The sequence below is a fragment of the Papaver somniferum genome, unplaced genomic scaffold, assembly GCF_003573695.1.
Source record: "Papaver somniferum cultivar HN1 unplaced genomic scaffold, ASM357369v1 unplaced-scaffold_11, whole genome shotgun sequence".
NCBI classification, from domain to species: domain Eukaryota; kingdom Viridiplantae; phylum Streptophyta; class Magnoliopsida; order Ranunculales; family Papaveraceae; genus Papaver; species Papaver somniferum.
The window spans coordinates 1308310-1328771 of NW_020619936.1; the positions used below are offsets into that span (position 1 = coordinate 1308310).

At 40.3% G+C, this 20462-nt stretch overlaps 3 protein-coding genes and 1 long non-coding RNA gene across 4 annotated transcripts in view; 3 read left to right on the forward strand and 1 right to left on the reverse strand.

The window, feature by feature from the left end:
* LOC113328553 (AAA-ATPase ASD, mitochondrial-like) overlaps nt 1-13286 on the forward strand; it is a 30224-nt gene extending 16938 nt beyond the window's left edge. The window contains exons 3-4 of the mRNA XM_026575632.1: nt 11212-11781; nt 13086-13286. Of these exons, the coding sequence (XP_026431417.1) occupies nt 11212-11781; nt 13086-13286 (771 nt within the window). The remainder of the gene's footprint in view (nt 1-11211; nt 11782-13085) is intronic.
* Nucleotides 13287-15189: 1903 nt separating this feature from the next.
* LOC113328554 (AAA-ATPase At3g28540-like) lies at nt 15190-16677 on the forward strand. The gene has a single exon (XM_026575633.1). The coding sequence runs from the start codon at nt 15190-15192 to the stop codon at nt 16675-16677; it is 1488 nt and encodes a 495-aa protein (XP_026431418.1).
* Nucleotides 16678-17151: 474 nt separating this feature from the next.
* LOC113328590 lies at nt 17152-18282 on the reverse strand. Its single transcript, XR_003349467.1, has 2 exons — nt 18158-18282; nt 17152-17363 (listed from the first exon to the last, which is right to left on the reverse strand). It is a non-coding gene; the product is annotated as an uncharacterized LOC113328590 (long non-coding RNA).
* On the forward strand, nt 17417-20455 carry LOC113328589 (ABC transporter G family member 17-like). The gene is made up of 3 exons (XM_026575660.1): nt 17417-17896; nt 18140-18849; nt 18991-20455. Exons 1-3 carry the CDS (start codon nt 17417-17419, stop codon nt 19982-19984), a joined length of 2184 nt encoding a protein of 727 aa, XP_026431445.1. The 3' UTR covers nt 19985-20455.
* The last annotated feature ends 7 nt before the right edge of the window (nt 20456-20462 follow it).

The following is a 20462-nucleotide window of genomic DNA, read 5'->3' on the forward strand; positions in this document are numbered from 1 at the left end:
TGGATCGGACGGTGAGATGGAACAGAGTGTAGCAACCGTTGGATGTAAAATACAACGAAGTTAACGGCGAAGATCGAGGTTAGGTGCTGTAGTGTTTAGCGGGAGTATCGATATTTGATGCACAGGCATAGGAGCGACCGTGGATTCAAAGGCAATCTAATCTGAAGGCTTGGAATTTAAGCACTATGGTGTTTGACAAGAACCTCGGATTTTGATGCACTTTACTGAAGCGACCATTGGATTCAGCTGAGATCCAATCTGACGGCTACAGGCGGAGGCGGGAATGGATTTGGGTTTTAGGCTTTGGGTTTAGAATTTGGGTTTGAGAAATGAGTTTTGGGCTTGGACAATCTAGAGCCCACTTCTTCTTTAAGATCAATTCTTCTTCTTCAAGCCCATTTCTACCCTTTTGGTCTTCCGCACATCATTCTTCACGGCTTCCTTGCGTAATTCCTCCCGGCTTTTCACTACTTTTCTGCTCTTTTCCGCTCCGCAAGTCATCCAGACTTTATTTATTACCTAAAAATGCAAAATTAAGTAAGAAAAATATTTATTCTTGAAAACAATGAAAATACAGAATATGGGATAAAATGTAGAATTACTGCACAAAAGATGAGTTAAATGCCAACAAAAAGGGATAGATATATACATTATTTGGCACTCATCAAATACCCCCAAACCTGAATTTTACTTGTCCTCAAGTAAAACAAAACTAAGGAAATCCTAACTATACCACTGTCGCTGGTCTCTCGAATGCATTTAGCGTATGCACTAAGCCTTTTAAACCACTAAGTGTCCCTAGTGGACGAGTTGAAGTCTCGTGAAGGTTTTCTTAGAACGTACCTACAAAGTTCTAGGTCAAAATATAAGCTCAGATTCCATCAAATGTGACATGTGCAAGTCAGTTAAGCTCACAGCAAAATGGAGATGTCAATCTAGCTATCGAAGGCACAATCCTAGCACTGATAACAAAAAAAGACATGTGATAAGAGTGTAAAGTGTATCTACACATGTGTAAAGAAAGATCTGAAGTTATGACTACTAATCACCAAGAGATAGTTTCTCCGGCTAAGAACCAAGGTCGAAATCTAGCTAGCTGTCCGGACTTTACGAGAATTGTAAATGAGTTGGAGGTATTTCACAATTACTCGCGTTGTACATCAATGGCATACACCCTCCTTGCTTATTACAATGAAACAACAAAAGATGACTCTTTACATGACTCTTATTTACATTGACTACTCTCTTTTATTTTTGGAACAAGAGAGGATGGAATTGATAAATACTTGATTTTTTTTTTTGTTTTTTTTTTTTTTTTTTTTTCTGAATATATACATCGTTTTTTTTTTTTTTTTTTTTTTTTTTTTTTTTTTTTTTTTTTGAACAAGGAAACACTTTTGATAATACAAAAGGAAACAAAAGATTACATGACACTTTGCAAGAGGTAGCCCTTTTTGATGCACCCAGTTAAATTCGATGGTTGTCTTTCTTAATGTAACCTCCACCTTCTATCCCAACCAACCAAAGGACAAGCTAGTCAAGTTTCGTTCAGTATTCTAAAGTGATTGGCAATCGTAACTTCCTATCAAACACCTTGAAGATCGAGGCCATACATGTATTGGTAGATCGTGCGCGTGCAAATTTCTTATCACTATGTGAATTGTGCTAGAATCAGGGTGCCTAAATATCTAGACTAAGACTCCTAATAATTACATATTTGCACAAGAGTCAACATTTCAAGGTAAATGAGCTCCATTTTTATGATTTTTTTTAATTTTTTAATTTTTTAATTTTTTATTTTGATTTTTCAATTTTTTTTTTCAAAAAGAAGGAGTTTTGTTTTCAATTATGGCATATTATCGTGGTATCTACTTTTCACCCCCAAACCTAAACTAAACATTGTCCTCAATGTTTCAAAATATGGAAATAATTAAAATGCAACATATGGAAAGGGACATGCTGAGTAGAGTAAAAGGAGAGAGAATACCCGATTTCGGCGAAAGCAGAATTAAAACTCCGTTATTCAAGGAAAAAAAAAAATCCAACATATTTCAGCCGAGATCATATTGGATTAGCAAAATATATACAAAAGGAATAAAAAGGGTTTTAAGAAATTGTATCTACTGGATTATATACAAAAAATTCACCATACACTAACAATCTAAAGAGTTGAGGATCAACCCAAAAGACAAAGTGTAAAGGTTTCAACAGCTTCACACAATAATAATATGGTAGGCATGCAAGTGAAGCTGTGAAACAAAATGAGCTACCCCCAAACCTGGATTTTTCAACGGATAAAATTTTGGAAACAAAATCTCGCAGTTTTGGGGGTTCATCATGCACAAGGTCTAGCTCAAAGTGAACTGTGCTACGGACGGGCAAACATGCAATTTCCAACTGTGGTTCCTCAAAGATATTATACTTAGAAGCAAAATAGTCCAAAAGGACTTGGGAAGCATACAGTTCCAATCCTAGATTAGGAATTTTCAGAAAAATCGGTTTGACAATATGGGTACAAACCAAATCTAGGTTGGGTGGAAGGCCATCAGATTGTGACTTAGGTAGAAGAATAGGCATATCATTATCAATCAAATCAAAATCTCCTAACTCATCTACACATGTCACATCATGCTCACAATCATCAATCAAATTGGCAAGATCACAATCAGAATCATCAACATCATCAACAGATTGATTCTCGTGTATCGGCACATCAGGGGAAACATCACATGGAATACTAGAAGAAATATCATGGATTAAGGTCGGGGCAGAGAAGCCTAATGTATTTGAACCCAAAGGTTCCATAACATTTTCAGTATAGACATGTTCTTCTAACATAACATCATAATCATCATCATCATCATGATAGGGATTTTGCAATCTAGGAAAATTTTCAATCCTAAGGTCGGAGCTATTACAAGAATAAAACTCTAATTCATGGGGGTGACTCATATCATGTGGTGTTGTTCCTGTTTCCCTAACGGATTCCCATTGATGGGTTTTCTCTGCAATCTCGGCTAAAAAATTCCATGCATCATCCACAGATTTATCAATAAACTCACCATTACACATAGACTCAACCATGGTTCGAGATTTAAAGTCTAGTCCCTCATAGAGGATGACGACAAGTCTCCACTTCTCAAATCCATGGTGCGGACATTCGCTCAACAAATCATTAAAACGTTCAAAATAGTGAAAAACAGTTTCCTCATCCAATTGGACTAAACAATTGATACTTTGACGAATAGCGATGGTCCTATGATGTGGAAAGAATTTTTTGAAAAATAGATCTGTGAGTTGGTCCCAAGTGTTGATTGATTGTGGTCTCAAACCGTAAAACCATGTTTTGGCCCTTTCCTTTAAAGAAAATGTAAACAAACGCAATTTCAGAGAGTCTTCAGACATATGATCAGGTTGCATAGTCCGACAAATTTGTTCAAACTCTCTTACATGAGTATAGGGGTTCTCAGAATCGAACCCTCGAAATATAGGAAGTATTTGTATCATGCTTGCATTTATTTTAAAAGGGTTATTGGTTTGAGGTAATACAATACATGATAATGGAATTTTTATTGAGGGATACATGTATTCATGGAGAGCACGAGGTTGGCCCATTTTGAAAAGACACCAAGCCCGCTATTTGGTTTTAATGGGTTTTCAAAATTTTGGTTTTTTATGGGAAAATTTTGGTTTTGATGGGATATATTTGAAAAAGAAAATTTGGTTTAAAAATGGGAGCAAAGTAGAAATTTGGTTTTAAAATTGGGAGCAAAAGAAAATTTTGGTTTTTTTTTTTTTTTAAAATTTTGGGAGCAAGTTTGGTTTTAATGGGATAAAGAGGAAAAAATTTGGTTGTAAAAATGGGAGCAAGTAAAATTTGGTTTTTGAATGGGAGAAAGTAATTTAATATTTTTTTTTTTTTTTTTTTTTTTTAAGAACAATAAAATGAAGAAAATAAAATTTGGTTTTTGAAATGGGAGCACGCCCACTGTTGGTTTTGTGTTTGCTGTGGCTCAGCTGGTTTGAAAACGTTTGGTGAAACTGAGTCCAAAATCTCGGCCTAGAATTTGGGTACTCGGCCCATTAACGAGTTAACCTAGCGTGATCGGTCACAAGCTCAGCTGGGTTTAAACCCAGAATACAAAATACAAGTCCAATTTAAACAAGCCCACAAAAATTAAATACACAAGCCCACAAATTAAACAAACAAGCCCACAAATAAATTATTACAAACCCAACAGAAAATAAGAGAAGCCCAAAAATTGGCTTTAATATTGCAAGCCCACAATTAAAAATTGGAAGCCCACAATTCGGGTTCTCTTAAATGGGTTACCTTTTAAGCACAGCCCAGCTGCTCTGATATTGTTGCAAAAACCCAGTTGGGCTTTGGTTCTTTTCCTTGGTGGCGTCCCAGCAGAGGAAAAACAGGTTCAGAACAGCAGGTCCAACAGCAAATGAAGTGAAGCAGATGCAGATGCAAGTGCGATGAAATGAAATACAAAAATAGCTAATAAAACTACAAGAAAAACATAGCACCAATCCCCGGCAGCGGCGCCAAAAACTTGGTGGACCCGGGAAAGCGTGAAAATTAAGCGAAATGAAACGCGGGCCTACAGTAATACCGCAAGTGCACGGTCGTCGGTTGTAGCTCGTGCAAGTACGGGTCGATCCACAGAGACTAGGTGTGTTTGGAGTTTCTAGCTATTTTGGACTTTAAATGGCTATTGTTGGGCTTTGGGTACCAATGGACTTTGGGTACCAATGGGTTATGAGTACCAATGGGCTTTGATTAAGCTTCTGTTTTGGACTATGGGCTTGTGTGATAATGAAGTGCTTTGGGCCTTGGGCCTTTGAAGTGAACTGAGCCTTGGTAATGAAGTTACTGGGCTCAGTGGTCTTGAAATGAATTGAACTGGGCTTGATAATGAACTTGGGATTGTTATTGAACTGGACCTATAGCCAAGCAATGAACTGGGCTTGTGGTCAAGCACTGAACTGGGATCTTGATCCTTGAACAATTAATGGGCTCTTGGCCTTTTAACCTGGACTGGGCTTATGCTGTGAGCCAAACTCAGTTGCAGCAGCAGCAGTGGAAAGCAGCCCAGTTGCAGCAGCAGCAGCAAGGAAAAGAAAGCAGCAGCAGCAGCAGTACTGCACAGCAGGGGAAAGAAAGCAGTGCACAGCAGCAGCACAACAATGCACAGCAGCAGCACAACAACAGCAAGTAGTAGCAGCAGCAGAACAAGGAGTAGTTGAAGTAGCAGGAGCAAATAGCAAACAAAATGAAGGACAAGTGAAAGTAAAACAGTGGCAGTGAAGGAATGAGGAAAAGTGACAGTGCAATGAAACTAAACAAGAACAATGGAAGTAAACCAAGGCCTAAGCCAAGGGCAGGGGAGATGGTGAAGGTGAGATGGTGAAGGTGAGCCTAGGCATACTACTAGAGTGGGAAGAGAACTAGTTTGCTCACAGTCACTAGTGAGCACTAGTTTCTCCCCAATGCTCAATCAACACAATGCTCTAAGGCTTCTAGCCTAACATTCCATCACTTCTTGACAGTGAATTGAAACAACAGTTGAGGAACTAAACCTTAAACACTAAACATAACAGTGAACTAACATTAAACACAAAACTAAATTGAAATTAGAAACAAACAGAAATTACAAGAACATAAATTAAATGAACATGGAATTAAACATGAAATAAAACAAAAATTGAAAATTAACTAAAATTGATTTGAAACTGAAATTGAACATTAACAGAACTTCACAGTCCTGGACACTGGCTAGTCCAGCATAAAACCTCACACACAAACCCACAGTTCCCTTTTATACCCAATACCCAATTTAGGGTTTATAGAAAAATACCCAAATTCAAACAGTGAAATTAGGTATATGATTTACCTAATTTTTGACAGTACAAATTGAACCCATAACTAATTCATTGCTTCTCCTAACAGAAATTAGGGTTTTCTATAAAAATCCCAAAAATTGAGAAATTAGGGTTTCGTAAAATCTTACTTTGATGGCGCAATTTCTTCAATCAATCGCTGACCCATCCTTCCTCTGACTTCACTGCTCCTTCCCATGCCTTTTCTAGCTTCGATTGATAACATGCAATCATTCTCATCAATTCCACATGTCACTGAAATCGTGTGATGTTGATGAAGTTGATTGAAAGTTACCATGTGGGTAGGTGGTGGTGATGATAAAGAAGGTGGTGTGGTTGTGGCAGAGTTGGTGGTGGCGGACATGGTGGTACGGTGGAGCGGCAGTGGAGTTGGTGGTGGTGCGGGTAGAAGGAATAGAAGAGGGGAGTGAAAATGATTAGGGTTAGGTCTATTTTGGGGTTATATATGCTAGGGTTATTTTACTATCATATCGTCTACATAGACCTCGATGGTGTTGTGGATCTTTTCTTCAAACATGTCGCCCATCAAACTTTGATACGTGGCGCCCGCATTCTTCAGACCAAACGGGATCTTGGTGTAGCAGTATAGGCCCATCGGTGTGAAGAAGGAGGCGTGCTCTTGATCCTCTGGGGCCAACGGGATCTGATTATACCCCGCGTATCCATCCATCAATAGTAGTGCCTCGTGCCCCACTATAGATTCCACCAGTTGATCGATCCTTGGGAGAGGGAAGCTGTCCTTCGAACATGCTTTGTTCAGGTCTCTGAAGTCAATGAAGATTCTGACTCCTCCATTTTTCTTTGGTACCGCGAGCATGTTGGATATCCACTGTGGGTAGTGCGATTTCCTGATTATCCCCGATTCCTGTAACTTCTTTAATTCCTTCTCAACGGCCGTGTGTAATTCCGGTGCGATTCGCCTCATCTTTTGTCATACTGGCTTGAAGTTTGTGGATCCTTAGATGGTGACAGCATACCTCCGGCTCTATTCCCTCCATATCATGCATGTTCCATGCGAATGCGTCCATGTTTTCCTTTAGCACCACCACGAGCTGGTTTAATTGTTCGTCCGATAGTAAGGACCCGATCCTTACCACCCTTGGTTCTTCTACAGTTCCCAAATTAATCTTCCGAGTAGGTTCCACGGCCGAGAAGCTTGGTTCTGATTCCTTCACCGGCGCCGTCTCCTTTAATTGCTATGAAGGCTCGTTCCCTTGTGCTTCGTAAGTCATGACCTCCTGCGAAATAACTTTTTCTAGTTCTTCTGCGACTTTGGCTTCCTTAGCCTTTTTCTTTTATACCCTTTGTCGTGCTCGCCGCTCCGCATTTATCTGGGCATCGAACTGCATGTACTGTCGGGCTGCCTGTGGATCTCCTACGACCTCAGCTATCCCCTTGTAAGTTGGGAATCGTAGCCTTTGACGATAGGCCAATGCCACTCCTTTGATTCCCGCGATCCATGGTCTCCCGATAATAGCTTCATAGGGCGAGGCGACATCCACCACACAGAATGTGGTTAAAGTATCTAGGTAATCACCTCCATCCGATACCCTTAGAGTTACTCCGCCCTTCGGGATGGTTACGGTCCCATTAAAACCGTATATACGATATGTCGATGGGACGAGTATATCATCTGACAACTCCATCATTTTGAATGTATCGTAAAAGAGTACTTCGAATGAGCTCCCACTATATACTAGTATCCTTCTTACCCCCCATTCCTCAATGAGCAGGGTGATAACCAAGGGATCGCTGTGAGCTTGGCCATTCATCGGGACATCCTGGGCCGAGAAAAAGATAAGTCGCATCATCCAGGGTTCCATAGGCAAAGCTTTTGCTACACTGAAAATTTCCTTCCCATTATGATCTTTCTTGTGGATCCTAGACATGATTCCAGGATTCAGATTGTACGCTTGAGTGGCGGAATTCGAAATCGTGTTGACAAACTGCATGGATCTATTGATCCGGACCAGATGGACGGGTGCATCGGGCGTTGCAGTCGTCTGGGCTGGGTGTCGGACGAACTGTCTCAGATAACCATCTCTAATAAGGTTTTGCACGATGTCTTTTACTTCTCGACAGTTGTTTGTAGAGTGGCCTCGATACTGATGATTATGGCAATATTCCGGGTGATCCTTAGTCTCCTCGAACTGTATCCCTCTTGAAGCTGGGTATATGATGTCACTCCTTTTTCCGACCTCTTTGAAGATTTCTTCTAGTGGAGTATTCAAAGGAGTGTACGTTTTCGCCTCGTGCCTCGACATCTTTCCTTTAGCTATCCATTCCTTCTTCCCATTTCCTCGCGTAGGTGGACTCGGTCTCTTCTCGGACCGCCTTTGAACATCGTCTGATGTCGGCTTGGGCGCCTCACTATCCTCTTGCACTCCCCTATCCCTTGACTCTTCCTGAATTTCTTCTAGGGCGATGAAATGTTCTGCTGTTGTGCATGTATGTTTCTAGGAAGACTTCGACCAGAGTCTCATAACTTTCAATTGTTCCTGGTGCGAGGTTGTAAAACCATTTCCATGCCTCACCTTCCAAGCTTTCCGGGAAGAACTTGCACATTACCACCTCATGGTTTTTCCATTGGATTAGAGACATTGTGTACATCTTCAAGTACTCAACTGCGTCTCCCGTGCCGTCGAACCTGGATGGGAAGGTGGGGAGCGTGCACTTAGGTGGGAAGACCCTTAGTTCTAGCTCTTGGGTGAAAAGGGTCCTCTCGGCCTCACTTATGATCTCGGCGAGCTTATCTTCTTCGCCGGTTCATGGCAACTTCCTTATATTTTCCTCGAACTCTCTCAGCTTGGCTTTAGTCGAATTGTCGGACCTTGTGTTTCTCTGTTGATTGTTCCTCTCGTGCCTTTCATCGTATGTCGATGAATCCTCGGGTGGACCGTATCCTCTGATAGGTGGTGTCGGGAGTGGTCCCGATCGACCAGAATTTCTTCGTCCCACTGAAGGTGGTACTTGCCCGATTCGGCCTTGGTGACCTGATGTCCCTTGACTAGAAGATCCTCTCGACATCGACCTTAAGTTCCGTAGTTGATAGTTCTCGAACTCTATAGCCAGGTTCCTCTGCTGAAGATCCCTTAAAGACGCCTCTTGCCTTCTTTGGCTTTCTAGAATCGCGAGCAGTGTTGGATCTGTACTCTCATGGCTAGAGTGACCATTTGGATGGCCTAAATGGGCAGGGGTGGTGCCGTCATCACAAGTGGTGGAGGTGGTATAGTGGGGGGTATCTGAGTCGATGCCGCCAGATCGACCCCGATAGTCGCTTGTCGTCCTAGTTGTACTCACCTTAACCGTTCTTGCTCTCGCCCGAGGGCTTCTTGATACTCAGCTTGTCGTCTGATGTTTCGTCTATGAGCATGCAGGATTAATGCTTCTTCATCATCCTATGTGTCTGACGTGGTAAGTCCATCTATTTGATCATCCCTCTTTGGGAGCGAGGTGATTCGCTCCAGAGGCGATGGGTCATCGTCTCGTCCCAGATCGATCTCCTCGTCCACAGTTGGCATACCCCTTGCAGCAGCTCGTGCTTCCTCTGGTGGTGGATGCTCGTCACTCCCTCGCCTCGTCCCAATTACTCCTCCTTGCATGTTACTACCGGAGATCGTGCGGTTCCTCAGAGTTCTCCCCATCCTTGACGTGCTAGCCATCGGACACAGTGTACTGTTAGCCCGAGAGTCGTCCCTAGCTACGTCAGCGAAAACAGACAACACCTTACTTTGACCTGTTTTTGAAAAGTTTCTATTGTACGTACGGTTTTTAGAAGAAAAAGGTGACTGACACTAAGACTCAGTTTCAAAAGTACGATTCCCTCTGCCCTTCCATGCTGAACTCGCCAGTTTGCCCTGTTCAGACTCTAAGTGTCTCTTTTAGGCGGGTATCATGCTACGTCGCTTTCAAGGGCGCGACGTCGCTTTCAGTACCACGACTCTGCATTAAGTACAATTTTTCCTACATTCCCTAGACTCCAAATAATTAACACCTAGTTCTTTGTGGGTAAAAGGTCCAAATTCGTATTTTATGAGGTCAGCATGTCATGGCAAAAACTGGACTAAGACTTATGCACTCCCATGGAACTACAAAGGGATGTCTTCCCTTGATTCCTTGGATTCTTTCACCAGCGACCGATGATCTTACCGTGCTGTTGTTTTGGCATTTTCCCAAGCCAACATGGAACCTCAAGCAACTTCTACCACACATCAAAGATGTTATTTGGGAGTTTATGGGTATTCCGCTGTTGAACTCGCAAGACAAAAATTAAGATAAAAATACGAAGACAAGTGTGAAAATTACTATGAAAACGAAGATTAAGACACGAAAAAAGACTCGCCTACAAGCAAGACTAGTCGATTGTTCGGAATCGACCCAACTGAAAATGTTTGCTAACGACTCGATTTTATCGACGAAAACTTAACTCACATCAACAGAATTTAAACCAAACAATCAAACACAGACTTTCACCGAGCAGAGTTCATCCCATAGCCTCAACTAACACGCAAAGTGTTTTTAGGAGCTTCTGGATCGTCTCTGTCGGCTCATGCAGTCAAGGTATCCGGAGAACTTAGACGGTCCCCTTAGTCGGCGCCAGGATGTAGTAGCATTTTACCACATACTACATCCAATGAAGTATAAGATGGTTTAACACAAAGTGAAGATAAACAAACAAATGTAGACACAAGGATATACGTGGTTCGGTATGATTACCTACGTCCACGGGGTGAAAGGATGAATATTATTATTTCTCTTCTTTTGTTACAAGTTGTTCTCTCCTTCTCAAATGGTGAAGCTCTCACAACTCAAGTATGATGCCTTGTTTTTCTCTCTCTCAACCAGCTTCTCTCTCTCGACTAGCCCTTGTATTTATAGGCCAAGGTCGACATACAACAGAATTACAATGTTGGTCACATTACATCAATTTAGTTGTTCCCATCAGACCTTCACTACTCGCCCAACTTTCTGGTTTGACCGATAGTTCTTAACCCGAGGCCGAGTCTGAATCGTCTGGTTAGCACGATGTCTCCCTTCTTTCTTCTCGTTCCTTTGTTTGACCATCTTCCTTCGTCTGACCGAGTGCTTTCTGATTGTTCGCCTGATCTGTCAGAAGATAAGGGTCATGTCGCACCCGACAACCATTAAGCCATCACGTCCCACCCACGTGATGTCTCGCTCTTTCCGCCGTTTGGTTCTATCTTGTGCTTCACCGCTCTTTGTTCTTTGGTGTATCCTAGCTTAGGATCCTGCCACCTAGCCCTGTGGATTATCTACACCTACAATGATCTTGAGCTAAAGTCAGTCCATGGAGGCAACAGTGAACTTCGCAAACTCTTGCTAGATACATCTGATAAGTCCATAATTGTGATTGAAGATATCGATTGCAACATCGCACTTACAAACAAGCGCATGACGAAGAAGAAAAAACAGAGCAAGAAAGAAAAAGCGTATGAGAAAAGATTGGCAGAAATACGTGGAGACAAGGATGTAACTCTTTCAGGGCTGCTGAATTTCATTGATGGGTTATGGTCAAGTACTGGCGGGGAAAGACTTATCATTTTTACGACCAACCATATTGAGAAGCTGGATCCAGCACTCATTAGACGTGGTCGCATGGATAAGCATATTGAATTGGCATATTGTTCCTTTGATGGGTTCAAGATACTGGCTGAGAACTATTTGAACATTGATGACCACCCTTTGTTTCAAGCCATTCGTTGTAAGATCGATGAAGCAAGGATCACGCCGGCCGATGTTGCTGAGAATTTGATGCCTAAAACTATAAATGAAGGGGACCACTCGGAGGTTTGCTTGGAGAACTTGATTACTGCATTTGAGAAATCAAAAGAAGACGCAATAAGATTGGAGGCTGAAAAATTAGAAGAAGAAGAAGAGGAATCAGAAGAAGATGATGATTAAGATGAGGATGAGGATGATGATGATGGTGATGATGAGGAGGATTGAGTCCAGCTCGTTCTAGCGACATAGGGCCTGTTAGAAACTAGGATTGAAATTTGGGCAACATTTTGATTTTTTTATATTTTCGCGGTCTGCTATAATTAATTACTAGTAATTTCTTTTTAATCTTGATTTGTTACCATGGATATAATATGTTGCGGGGTTGGTGTTTTAAAGCATGTTTAGCAACTAAAAGCAGAAATGTTTGGAAACCGAAGGGTGATCATCTTCAAGTTCTGACGTTAAAACAATACCATACCCTTTCAGCCTTGCCGTTAATGGAAACCGAAGTAGGAAGAGTTTCAATATTAATATTTGTAGGTTCTCGGATACGGATTACTTTTCCAGTTACAGCATCACGATATCCTGATTTGTTTGGATGATGAAACGTTTAAAACCCACCAATTTAGTGGGACACCGACACTATTGCCTCGCGACTTGTCTAATCCTAATATGTTCAGTATTTCTTTTATTAGTTGTTCCCCTTTAAGTTTCTGTTTACTCTATAATCTATATAATAAATATATACAAAATAAGGTGGTTGATCTCCATCTCAAAAGATTAAGGTGTCTGATCGTACAGTGCTAGTGCCCATTAATTTGTCTATAGCACCCTATTATCACGATCAAGATGAACATAAGGAGAGATTGCAGTGTAGATGTTCTTTTTTTTTTCTCCGAAGAAAAGGTTATATTAAAGAGAAAAAAGAGACAAGAATACACAATGTACACTCACTCATGAGTTCTTCCCAATTGTTCCAAACGAGACTAGGGGTAACAAATTTAAGGTGTCAGAATCGGAAGACCACAAAACTACTAAGTGTTTAACAAGATCAATACTCCCACCAGTGCTTTTCCGTCGACTCTCAGCAGTGTAGATGTTATTAAAACCCCTTTTAGCCTACTTGATGGTGACACCATGTGCGAAATACTGGTCCGGCTTCCGGTGAAGTCCTTATTGCAGGCAAAGCGTGTTTGTACACGTTGGAATTCTATAGTTAGAGAGATCCATACTTTGTTGATTTACACTACATACGATCAAAAGCTTGTCCAAAACTCCTTATCTTTGTTAGTAAGAGTGGGAGGATTTTGTTCTCGGTTGACTTGTTTCAAGGCGGAATACTCCTAGATCAGATGAAAGTAGAGTTACCGTCGAAAGGAGGATTTGGTCCTGCTCAAACTATGAATCTTGTCTATGGTTTGTTGTGCTTGAAGAGTTGTATGGGTAACGTTCTTATTTATAACCCCAGCACTGGAGACAAAACATCTTGGATTGAATCAAGGGTACCGTGGGAAGAAAAGCATAATGATATGGAAGCTTTTTATGGATTTGGATTTGATTTTAAAACTAAGGAACACAAACTAGTTTGCCTATGGCTTTCGTATGATACTAAACGTGATTTTGCGAGGTTTTGACTGTGGGGCAAAATAAATGGAGAAGGATTCATGACGTCCCGCCTTAGAAGGCATACGCAGAATCTATGTGAATGGAGTCGTCTATTGGCTGAGTACTACTTACAAGTACCATCACGATGTGTCAAGTTCTGCTGATGCTAAATCCATAGTAGCAGTAAAATTGCAGACAATTTGATTCCCTTATGATTTTGAAAAGTGTGTAGGTACAGGAAATATCCTGGCCACGTGTAGGGCTACGAAGAAACAATATCCACCGTAATAATTTTTAAACTTAACATAGATTGATATTGGATTCTCAAACTTAACATAAATGGATAGAAAATAGCACTAGGACTTGTTGCATGACATTACAGGGTATGCACCAAAAGGTGCAGGGAAATCGACATTCTTGGATGGTTTAGCAGGGAGAAATGCAAGTGGTAGTAAAAAATCTCAGAGTAGATATAGTTGGGCGGGGGATATGAGTTCAAGTTTATTCAGAGAACTTCAGCATATGAGTTTGTTATGATTAAAACTGACTAGGTCATGTTAACTTGCACACTCGTATATAGGTTAAGAGGATATAAAAGCCCTTAATTTGTTTAGAAAAGATTGGGTCATGTTAACAATTTTTAATACTCGAATTTAATTTAATTATTACCTGTAGTGGCATTAAGGCTGGCCTATGATGTATCCTCGAAATCTGGTTAGCTGAATTCTACAAATTTTGTGTTAGTTCTTAAATATTCCAATATTTTTTTAGGATAGTACCAAATGGTCTGTACTTGTGTATGACATTACTCGTATATTAGTTTCCCCATCAATCCAAAATTAAAATGTGAAAGCTTGGTTTGGCAAAAAGGTTAAGGTCTGTCCTGCACGGACATTTGGAGTCGGTCAGTATCGGTATGTATAGCCAATGTCACTGTAAAGTATTGAGACCGCATATTGCGAACTATGCAAAAAACCCTAACTGCCCTCATGTCTTGATGGTCAAAGTTTTCGGGGTCTTTCAAGAAATTATTTTTTAAATTTAATTAATGTATGCTGACTAAGACTAGATGGTTAGTTCGCTCACGCTGTGCACATATATTATTTTTTTTATCTCTGCAGTGTGGAGTCTGTGGAGTGTGGACTACAAAGTACGGACAGAGATATTTGAAAATCTATATTAGGACATTGCCACATAGTATCTGGTTTCTTCTAGAAGTTTAATTCTTAACGGTACAGAGCTCTATTTTTATGAATATTTTCGGCTACTGCAAAAATTAACAGTACTGGGTTCTTCTTTTATGAAAATCTATGTTAGGATATTGCCTCATTTATGCATGGTTTCTTGTATAATCTTTGAAGAAGGTTGAATACCTTTCCCTATAAAAGGGATACAGTATTGAGAGAACTTACAATTTAAGATCAAGAGAGAGGAACCAGGGTCGTCCAAAACCTGCGATACTACAAGTTGATCAACTGCTACAACAAATTATCTTTAACAGGTATTTCACATAAACTACTTCTTATGTTCAACTGCTTCAAGCTCCTGCTCCATATTGCATGCAGACTCGACCTTGGCTTGTTATTCTAGAGTCTAGAATTTCTTTTCAGCTTTTGCTTGTGCACTTGGTGATGTACCTGTATTTTTTGTTTTTTTGGAAGCCATTAATCAAACAAAATCTATACCAAGATAAAACAAAAAGTATTGTGCCTTGCACTTGCAGGAAACCATTTGTTTTTTTTGGAAAGTGAAACAATTTGCAAAAAAAGCCAGTCCTTGTCTACCAAGTTTCCGTCCGTCCTCTTGCTAACCCACTACTACTCCCATGCATAATTTATCTAATGAATGCATGCATCTTCTTCCTATACTAACGCTTTTTTTTTTGTTGCAACAAGAAAAAAAAAAGAACATCTCAATCTGCAACAAATCAAGATGTGGGAAATACGAGACTGGGCAATATTAGGAACAAGTTTAAGTTCAATAATTGTTCTTCTCATCAACTTTGTAACTGACAATTTCTTCCCACATGGTTATCTACATGAACTCAAAGAACAATACATAACGCCGCATTTCAATCGTTTGACAAAACATTATGCAAAAATCAGCATTGATGAATACCCAGCTGATCAACTCATTGATCAGAAAAACCAATCTTACACCTACACTGAAGCTTATCTTAGTACAATAGGGATCAAAAGTGCAATGCAGCTCAAGGCGTTTACTCCAAAGAATAGCAGCAGCTTTCTTTTGACTATGGTTGATTATGAGATGAGTATAACTGATGAGTATTATGGAACTAAATTTTCGTGGAAGTTAACTAGTGCTAAAGACTTCGGAAAGCCACGGAAACACGACGAAGAATACAAAAGGCCACGGCGGTCTTTAACGCTTTCATTCCGTAAGCAGGACCGGCTGTTGGTTACCGACTATTATCTGAATCATGTAATGGAGAAAGGGAAGGAAGTCTTAGCCAAAAACCAGCAGAGGAAGCTTTACACTAATCACAGTAGGGATGATTATGAGGAAGAGCTGTGGGGTCATGTAGTGTTTAATCACCCTGCATCATTTGATACTCTAGCAATGGATGCAGCAAAGAAGGCGGATATTATGGACGATCTCATTGCATTCAGCAAAGCTAAAGACTATTATGCAACGACTGGTAAAGCGTGGAAACGTGGGTATCTTCTATACGGTCCGCCGGGTACCGGCAAGTCTTCTATGATCGCTGCAATATCTAAGTTCATGAATTATGATATCTATGATCTCGAGTTGAAAGCAGTGAAACGTGGCAACAGTGAACTGCGAAAGCTCTTGCTTGATACGTCCGACAGGTCGATTATTGTGATTGAAGATATCGATTGCAACATGGCACTTACAAACAAGCGCAAGACGAAGAAGAAAAATGAGAGCAAGGAAGAAAAATCGCGTAGGAAACGTCTGGCAGAGATTTACGGAGACCAGGAAGTAACTCTCTCAGGACTGCTGAATTTCATTGATGGGTTATGGTCAAGTACTGGCGGGGAAAGATTTATCATTTTTACTACCAACCATGTCGAGAAATTGGATCCTGCACTCATTAGACGTGGTCGCATGGATAAGCATATTGAGATGTCATATTGTTGCTTTGAGGGGTTCAAGATATTGGCTAAGAACTATTTGAAAATTGATGATCACCCATCGTTTGAGAAGATTCGTTGTATGATCGATGAGGCGAAGATCACTCCTGCTGATGTTGCTGAGAATTTGATGCCTAAAACTGTTAATGGAGGTGACCACTCTGAGGTTTGCCTGGGGAATTTGATTACTGCACTTGAAAAATCAAAAGAAGATGCAGCAAGACGGGAAGCTGAAAAGCTATTAGAAGAAGAAGAGGAATCATCAGAAGAAGAATCAGACGAGGAAAAGGATGATGACTTGTGAGTCCAGGTCATTCTAGAAACTAGGATTGAAATTTTGATAGCATTTTTTTTTTTTTTTTGTACTTTTAGTTTGCCATGATTTAGTACTATTTTATTTGTCTTCAAATTTTTAAGTTTTTTAACAATGTGCATACATTTTGATTTGTTTCCATGGATAATCTCTTCATTACGGGTTGTGGATTATATAAGGGCAACTCCATAGCTTTAGAGATTTAGCGCCGTTTCGGGAATCAAAAGCAGAAGTGCTTCTCATATTCACCATCAAAGATTGGTGAAAATAAGGGTAAATCGACTATAAATGGCGTTAATAACAAAATACATGCATCTACGATGGTATCGATAGTGAATCTCATCGAACAGTTGTTAAATAAATGCAACTTGGGTTAAACAAATCAAGTTATAACCCAAATTAGTGTATAAAAGATCCGAGAAAATGTCTTGAGAATTTGTACTGTTTCAGACCCAAACCCCATAATAGTTAAAAACAGTACAGGTTAAAATCAGTTGATGAAGAAAACAAGATTTTTCATTTGTAAACAAGATATTTCATTTGGATTTTGCAATGAAAACAAAATTGATTATGTTATATACATTGGGATTACCTCCTCAGACATTCTTCCCTGCAGGAGCCAGCCAGTTTACAGTCAAGCTTTTCACCTCCCTTTTATTCTCCATTCGGCCCTAAAACTTGAGAGATCAAGAGAAAAAAAAAATCAGAAACTCTGAAAAACATAAAAAAGATGTATAATCAAAATGGGAATCAGAAGGATTCAGTGATACAGGTGTTCAGGCCGCCAAATTTCATAGGAGGACTTGAATTCTCGAACTTAACGTATACAGTTGTAAAGAAGCTGAAGATTGATAGGAAATGGCACAAGGAAGATGTAGACTTGTTGCACGATATTACAGGGTATGCACCAAAAGGTCGTGTCACGGCTGTCATGGGTCCTAGTGGTGCAGGGAAATCTACGTTCTTGGATGGGCTAGCAGGGAGGATTGCAAGTGGTAGTTTAAAGGGTAGGGTATCGTTGGACGGTATAGAAATGAGTCCAAGTTTCATTAAGAGAACATCGGCTTATATAATGCAAGATGATCGTCTATTTCCGATGCTAACGGTTTATGAGACGTTACTGTATGCTGCTGATTTTCGGTTAGGGTCCATATCGAAAGCTGAGAAGCAGCAGCGAGTCGAGAAGTTGATCGAGCAACTTGGTTTATCAGTAAGTCATCCATTTTTCTAATGTTTATAAATTAAACTGTACTACCTCCGTTTCAGGAAAAGTGATTCATTTTAGCCTAAAACTAGGCCAAATAGAAAAAAGTGAAAGTACCACTTTTCCTGAAACGGAGAGAGCAGATCATTATAAATATCTAAAAGTTTTACCAATACTAGTTGAATGAAACTCTATATTGTAGAGATGTTTTAATTGAAACTGATGCTTTGCTTCTGTAAACTATTAAAGTCGGCTAGGAACACTTACATAGGTGATGAAGGGACTCGAGGAGTGTCAGGTGGCGAGCGTCGAAGAGTTTCAATTGGAGTGGACATAATTCATGGACCAGCTCTCCTCTTCCTCGACGAACCGACTTCAGGTCTAGACTCAACAAGTGCACAGAGTGTAATTGACAGATTACATGACATAGCACGTACTGGTAGTACAGTAATCCTTACCATCCATCAACCCTCGCACAGAATCCAAATGCTTCTGGACCATCTCATAATACTCGCCCGTGGTCAATTGATGTACCAAGGAGCACCTAAGGATGTCAGCTCACACCTTGGACGAATGGGAAGAAAGGTTCCGAAAGGAGAGAACTCGATAGAGTACTTATTGGATGTGATTCAAGAATATGATCAATCCGAGATTGGTGTTACTGCACTTGCTGATTTCGCGATTACTGGAATGAAGCCACCAAAACTTTCTGATTTAGAACTATCATTTTCGACGATCATCCAGACACCACCACAAACACCTGCACTAGAGAGGGCAGATCAAATGAACAAAAATCGGAACCAACTTCATCTGTCAATAGACAGTAGTGTCAGCAAGAGAAGGGTAGTTAACAATTATGATTGCAGTGTTAGGAGTGAACTGAATACATCAAGATCATGGTCTGCAAGCCTTACGCCTGCTCGGCTTAAAACTGATCGAAAAATGCATCATCCAACGAGGTAAAAACTTATACTGCCTCCGTTTCAGAAAAAGTGATACTTTCACCTTTTCAATTTTATCCTCGGGCAAAAAATGAAAAAGCGAAAGTATCAAGACTTAAGAAATTTTTGACATGATCATTTTATTCATGTTTTATGCAGTAGTTCTCCAGGGTACTATACCTATTCGAATGAAATACTGGCAGGAACTCCGACCCCTCACGACAGTGATTACAGCCTTCACGAACACGATTACTTCACTGATTTCACTCCCAAGGGTCCTACTAGTTTAGCTGTGCACCACCAACTTGGACCCAAGTTTGCTAATTCATTCTTCGTAGAGGTATGGATGCTCATGCGTCGAAACTTCACAAACATCCGAAGAACCCCTGAGCTTTTCCTTTCACGGCAGATGGTTCTGACATTTATGGGTGTCCTGATGGCCACCATGTTTACACACCCTAAAGATAACTTGCAAGGAACCACTGATCTTCTCAGTTTCTTCATCTTCACTGTTTGCCTCTTTTTCTTCTCTTCCAATGACGCTGTGCCTGCATTCATCCAAGAACGTTTCATATTTGTTCGCGAAAGTTCACATAATGCTTATCGAGCTTCCTCTTATGCAATATCTGGGCTAATTACTTACCTTCCGTTCTTCGCTATCCAGGCAGCAACATATGCTGGGATTGTTTGGTTCGCACTGACTCTTCGCGGCCCATTCCTGTATTTCCTGATTGTGCTATATGTTTCCCTCCTGACTACCAACTCCTTTGTCGTGTTTGTCAGCTCAGTCGTGCCCAATTACATTCTGGGTTATGCTGCTGTTATCGCGTTTACAGCTCTCTTCTTCTTGTTCTGCGGTTACTTCGTGAATGGCAAAGATATTCCATCATATTGGAAATGGATGCATATAATCTCAACAATGACATATCCATATGAAGGGTTATTGATGAATGAATTTCAGACAACTAATGTTTTCGGGAATGATCTCAGCGGAGCTGCAATCAATGGGTTTAAGATCTTAGAAGGGTTGGACATAGATTCACATGCATCACAGAAGTGGAAAAAGATTTACATAATGCTGGGTTGGGCTGTATTCTACAGAGTGCTATTTTATGTGGTCCTCCGCTTTGCATCGAAGAACCAGAGAACATAAAATTCAAAGTCTGAAAAGCTCAAATTTGCTCTTCAAGTATCAGTTTGGTACACGGCAAATTTCCTTTTTCATAGTTTTATTTGCGGATTCCTGTTGATACTAGTAATAGGGAAACACAACAAAAGCAAAAAAGTATGTGGCATAATCTTGCAGTGATAAATTGATTAATTTATAGTTTCAACTCTGGTTCCATCTATTCTTGCTGGTCCTATTTGTCAAAAGCATATTAATGTTCCTAAAAAACGGTCGTCTTCTGAACAACATTAATTCAAGTTGAAGAACTATAGACTGAAAGAAAAGTGAAAGAAGACTTATCTGACAAGCATAAGTTCCACCTTTTGCTGCATCCTGTAACGGTGATCATTGACAGTATCTTGATTTCTGCAAATGCTACTTGTATCTTGTTGAATCCTAAGACACTCTCGCCAACTCCCGATAGCACTGATAGTGCGAGCTACTGAAAGAAGAGTTTATATAC

Excerpts from the sequence above, each read along its gene's own strand:
- LOC113328554 (XM_026575633.1), top strand. The coding sequence starts at position 15,190 with ATGTGGGAAATACGAGACTGGGCAATATTAGGAACAAGTTTAAGTTCA.
- LOC113328589 (XM_026575660.1), top strand. The coding sequence starts at position 17,417 with ATGTATAATCAAAATGGGAATCAGAAGGATTCAGTGATACAGGTGTTC. Across the intron at positions 17,897-18,139 it reads TCGAGCAACTTGGTTTATCA|TCGGCTAGGAACACTTACAT; the intron begins GTAAGTCATCCA and ends AAACTATTAAAG. Across the intron at positions 18,850-18,990 it reads AAAATGCATCATCCAACGAG|TAGTTCTCCAGGGTACTATA; the intron begins GTAAAAACTTAT and ends TGTTTTATGCAG.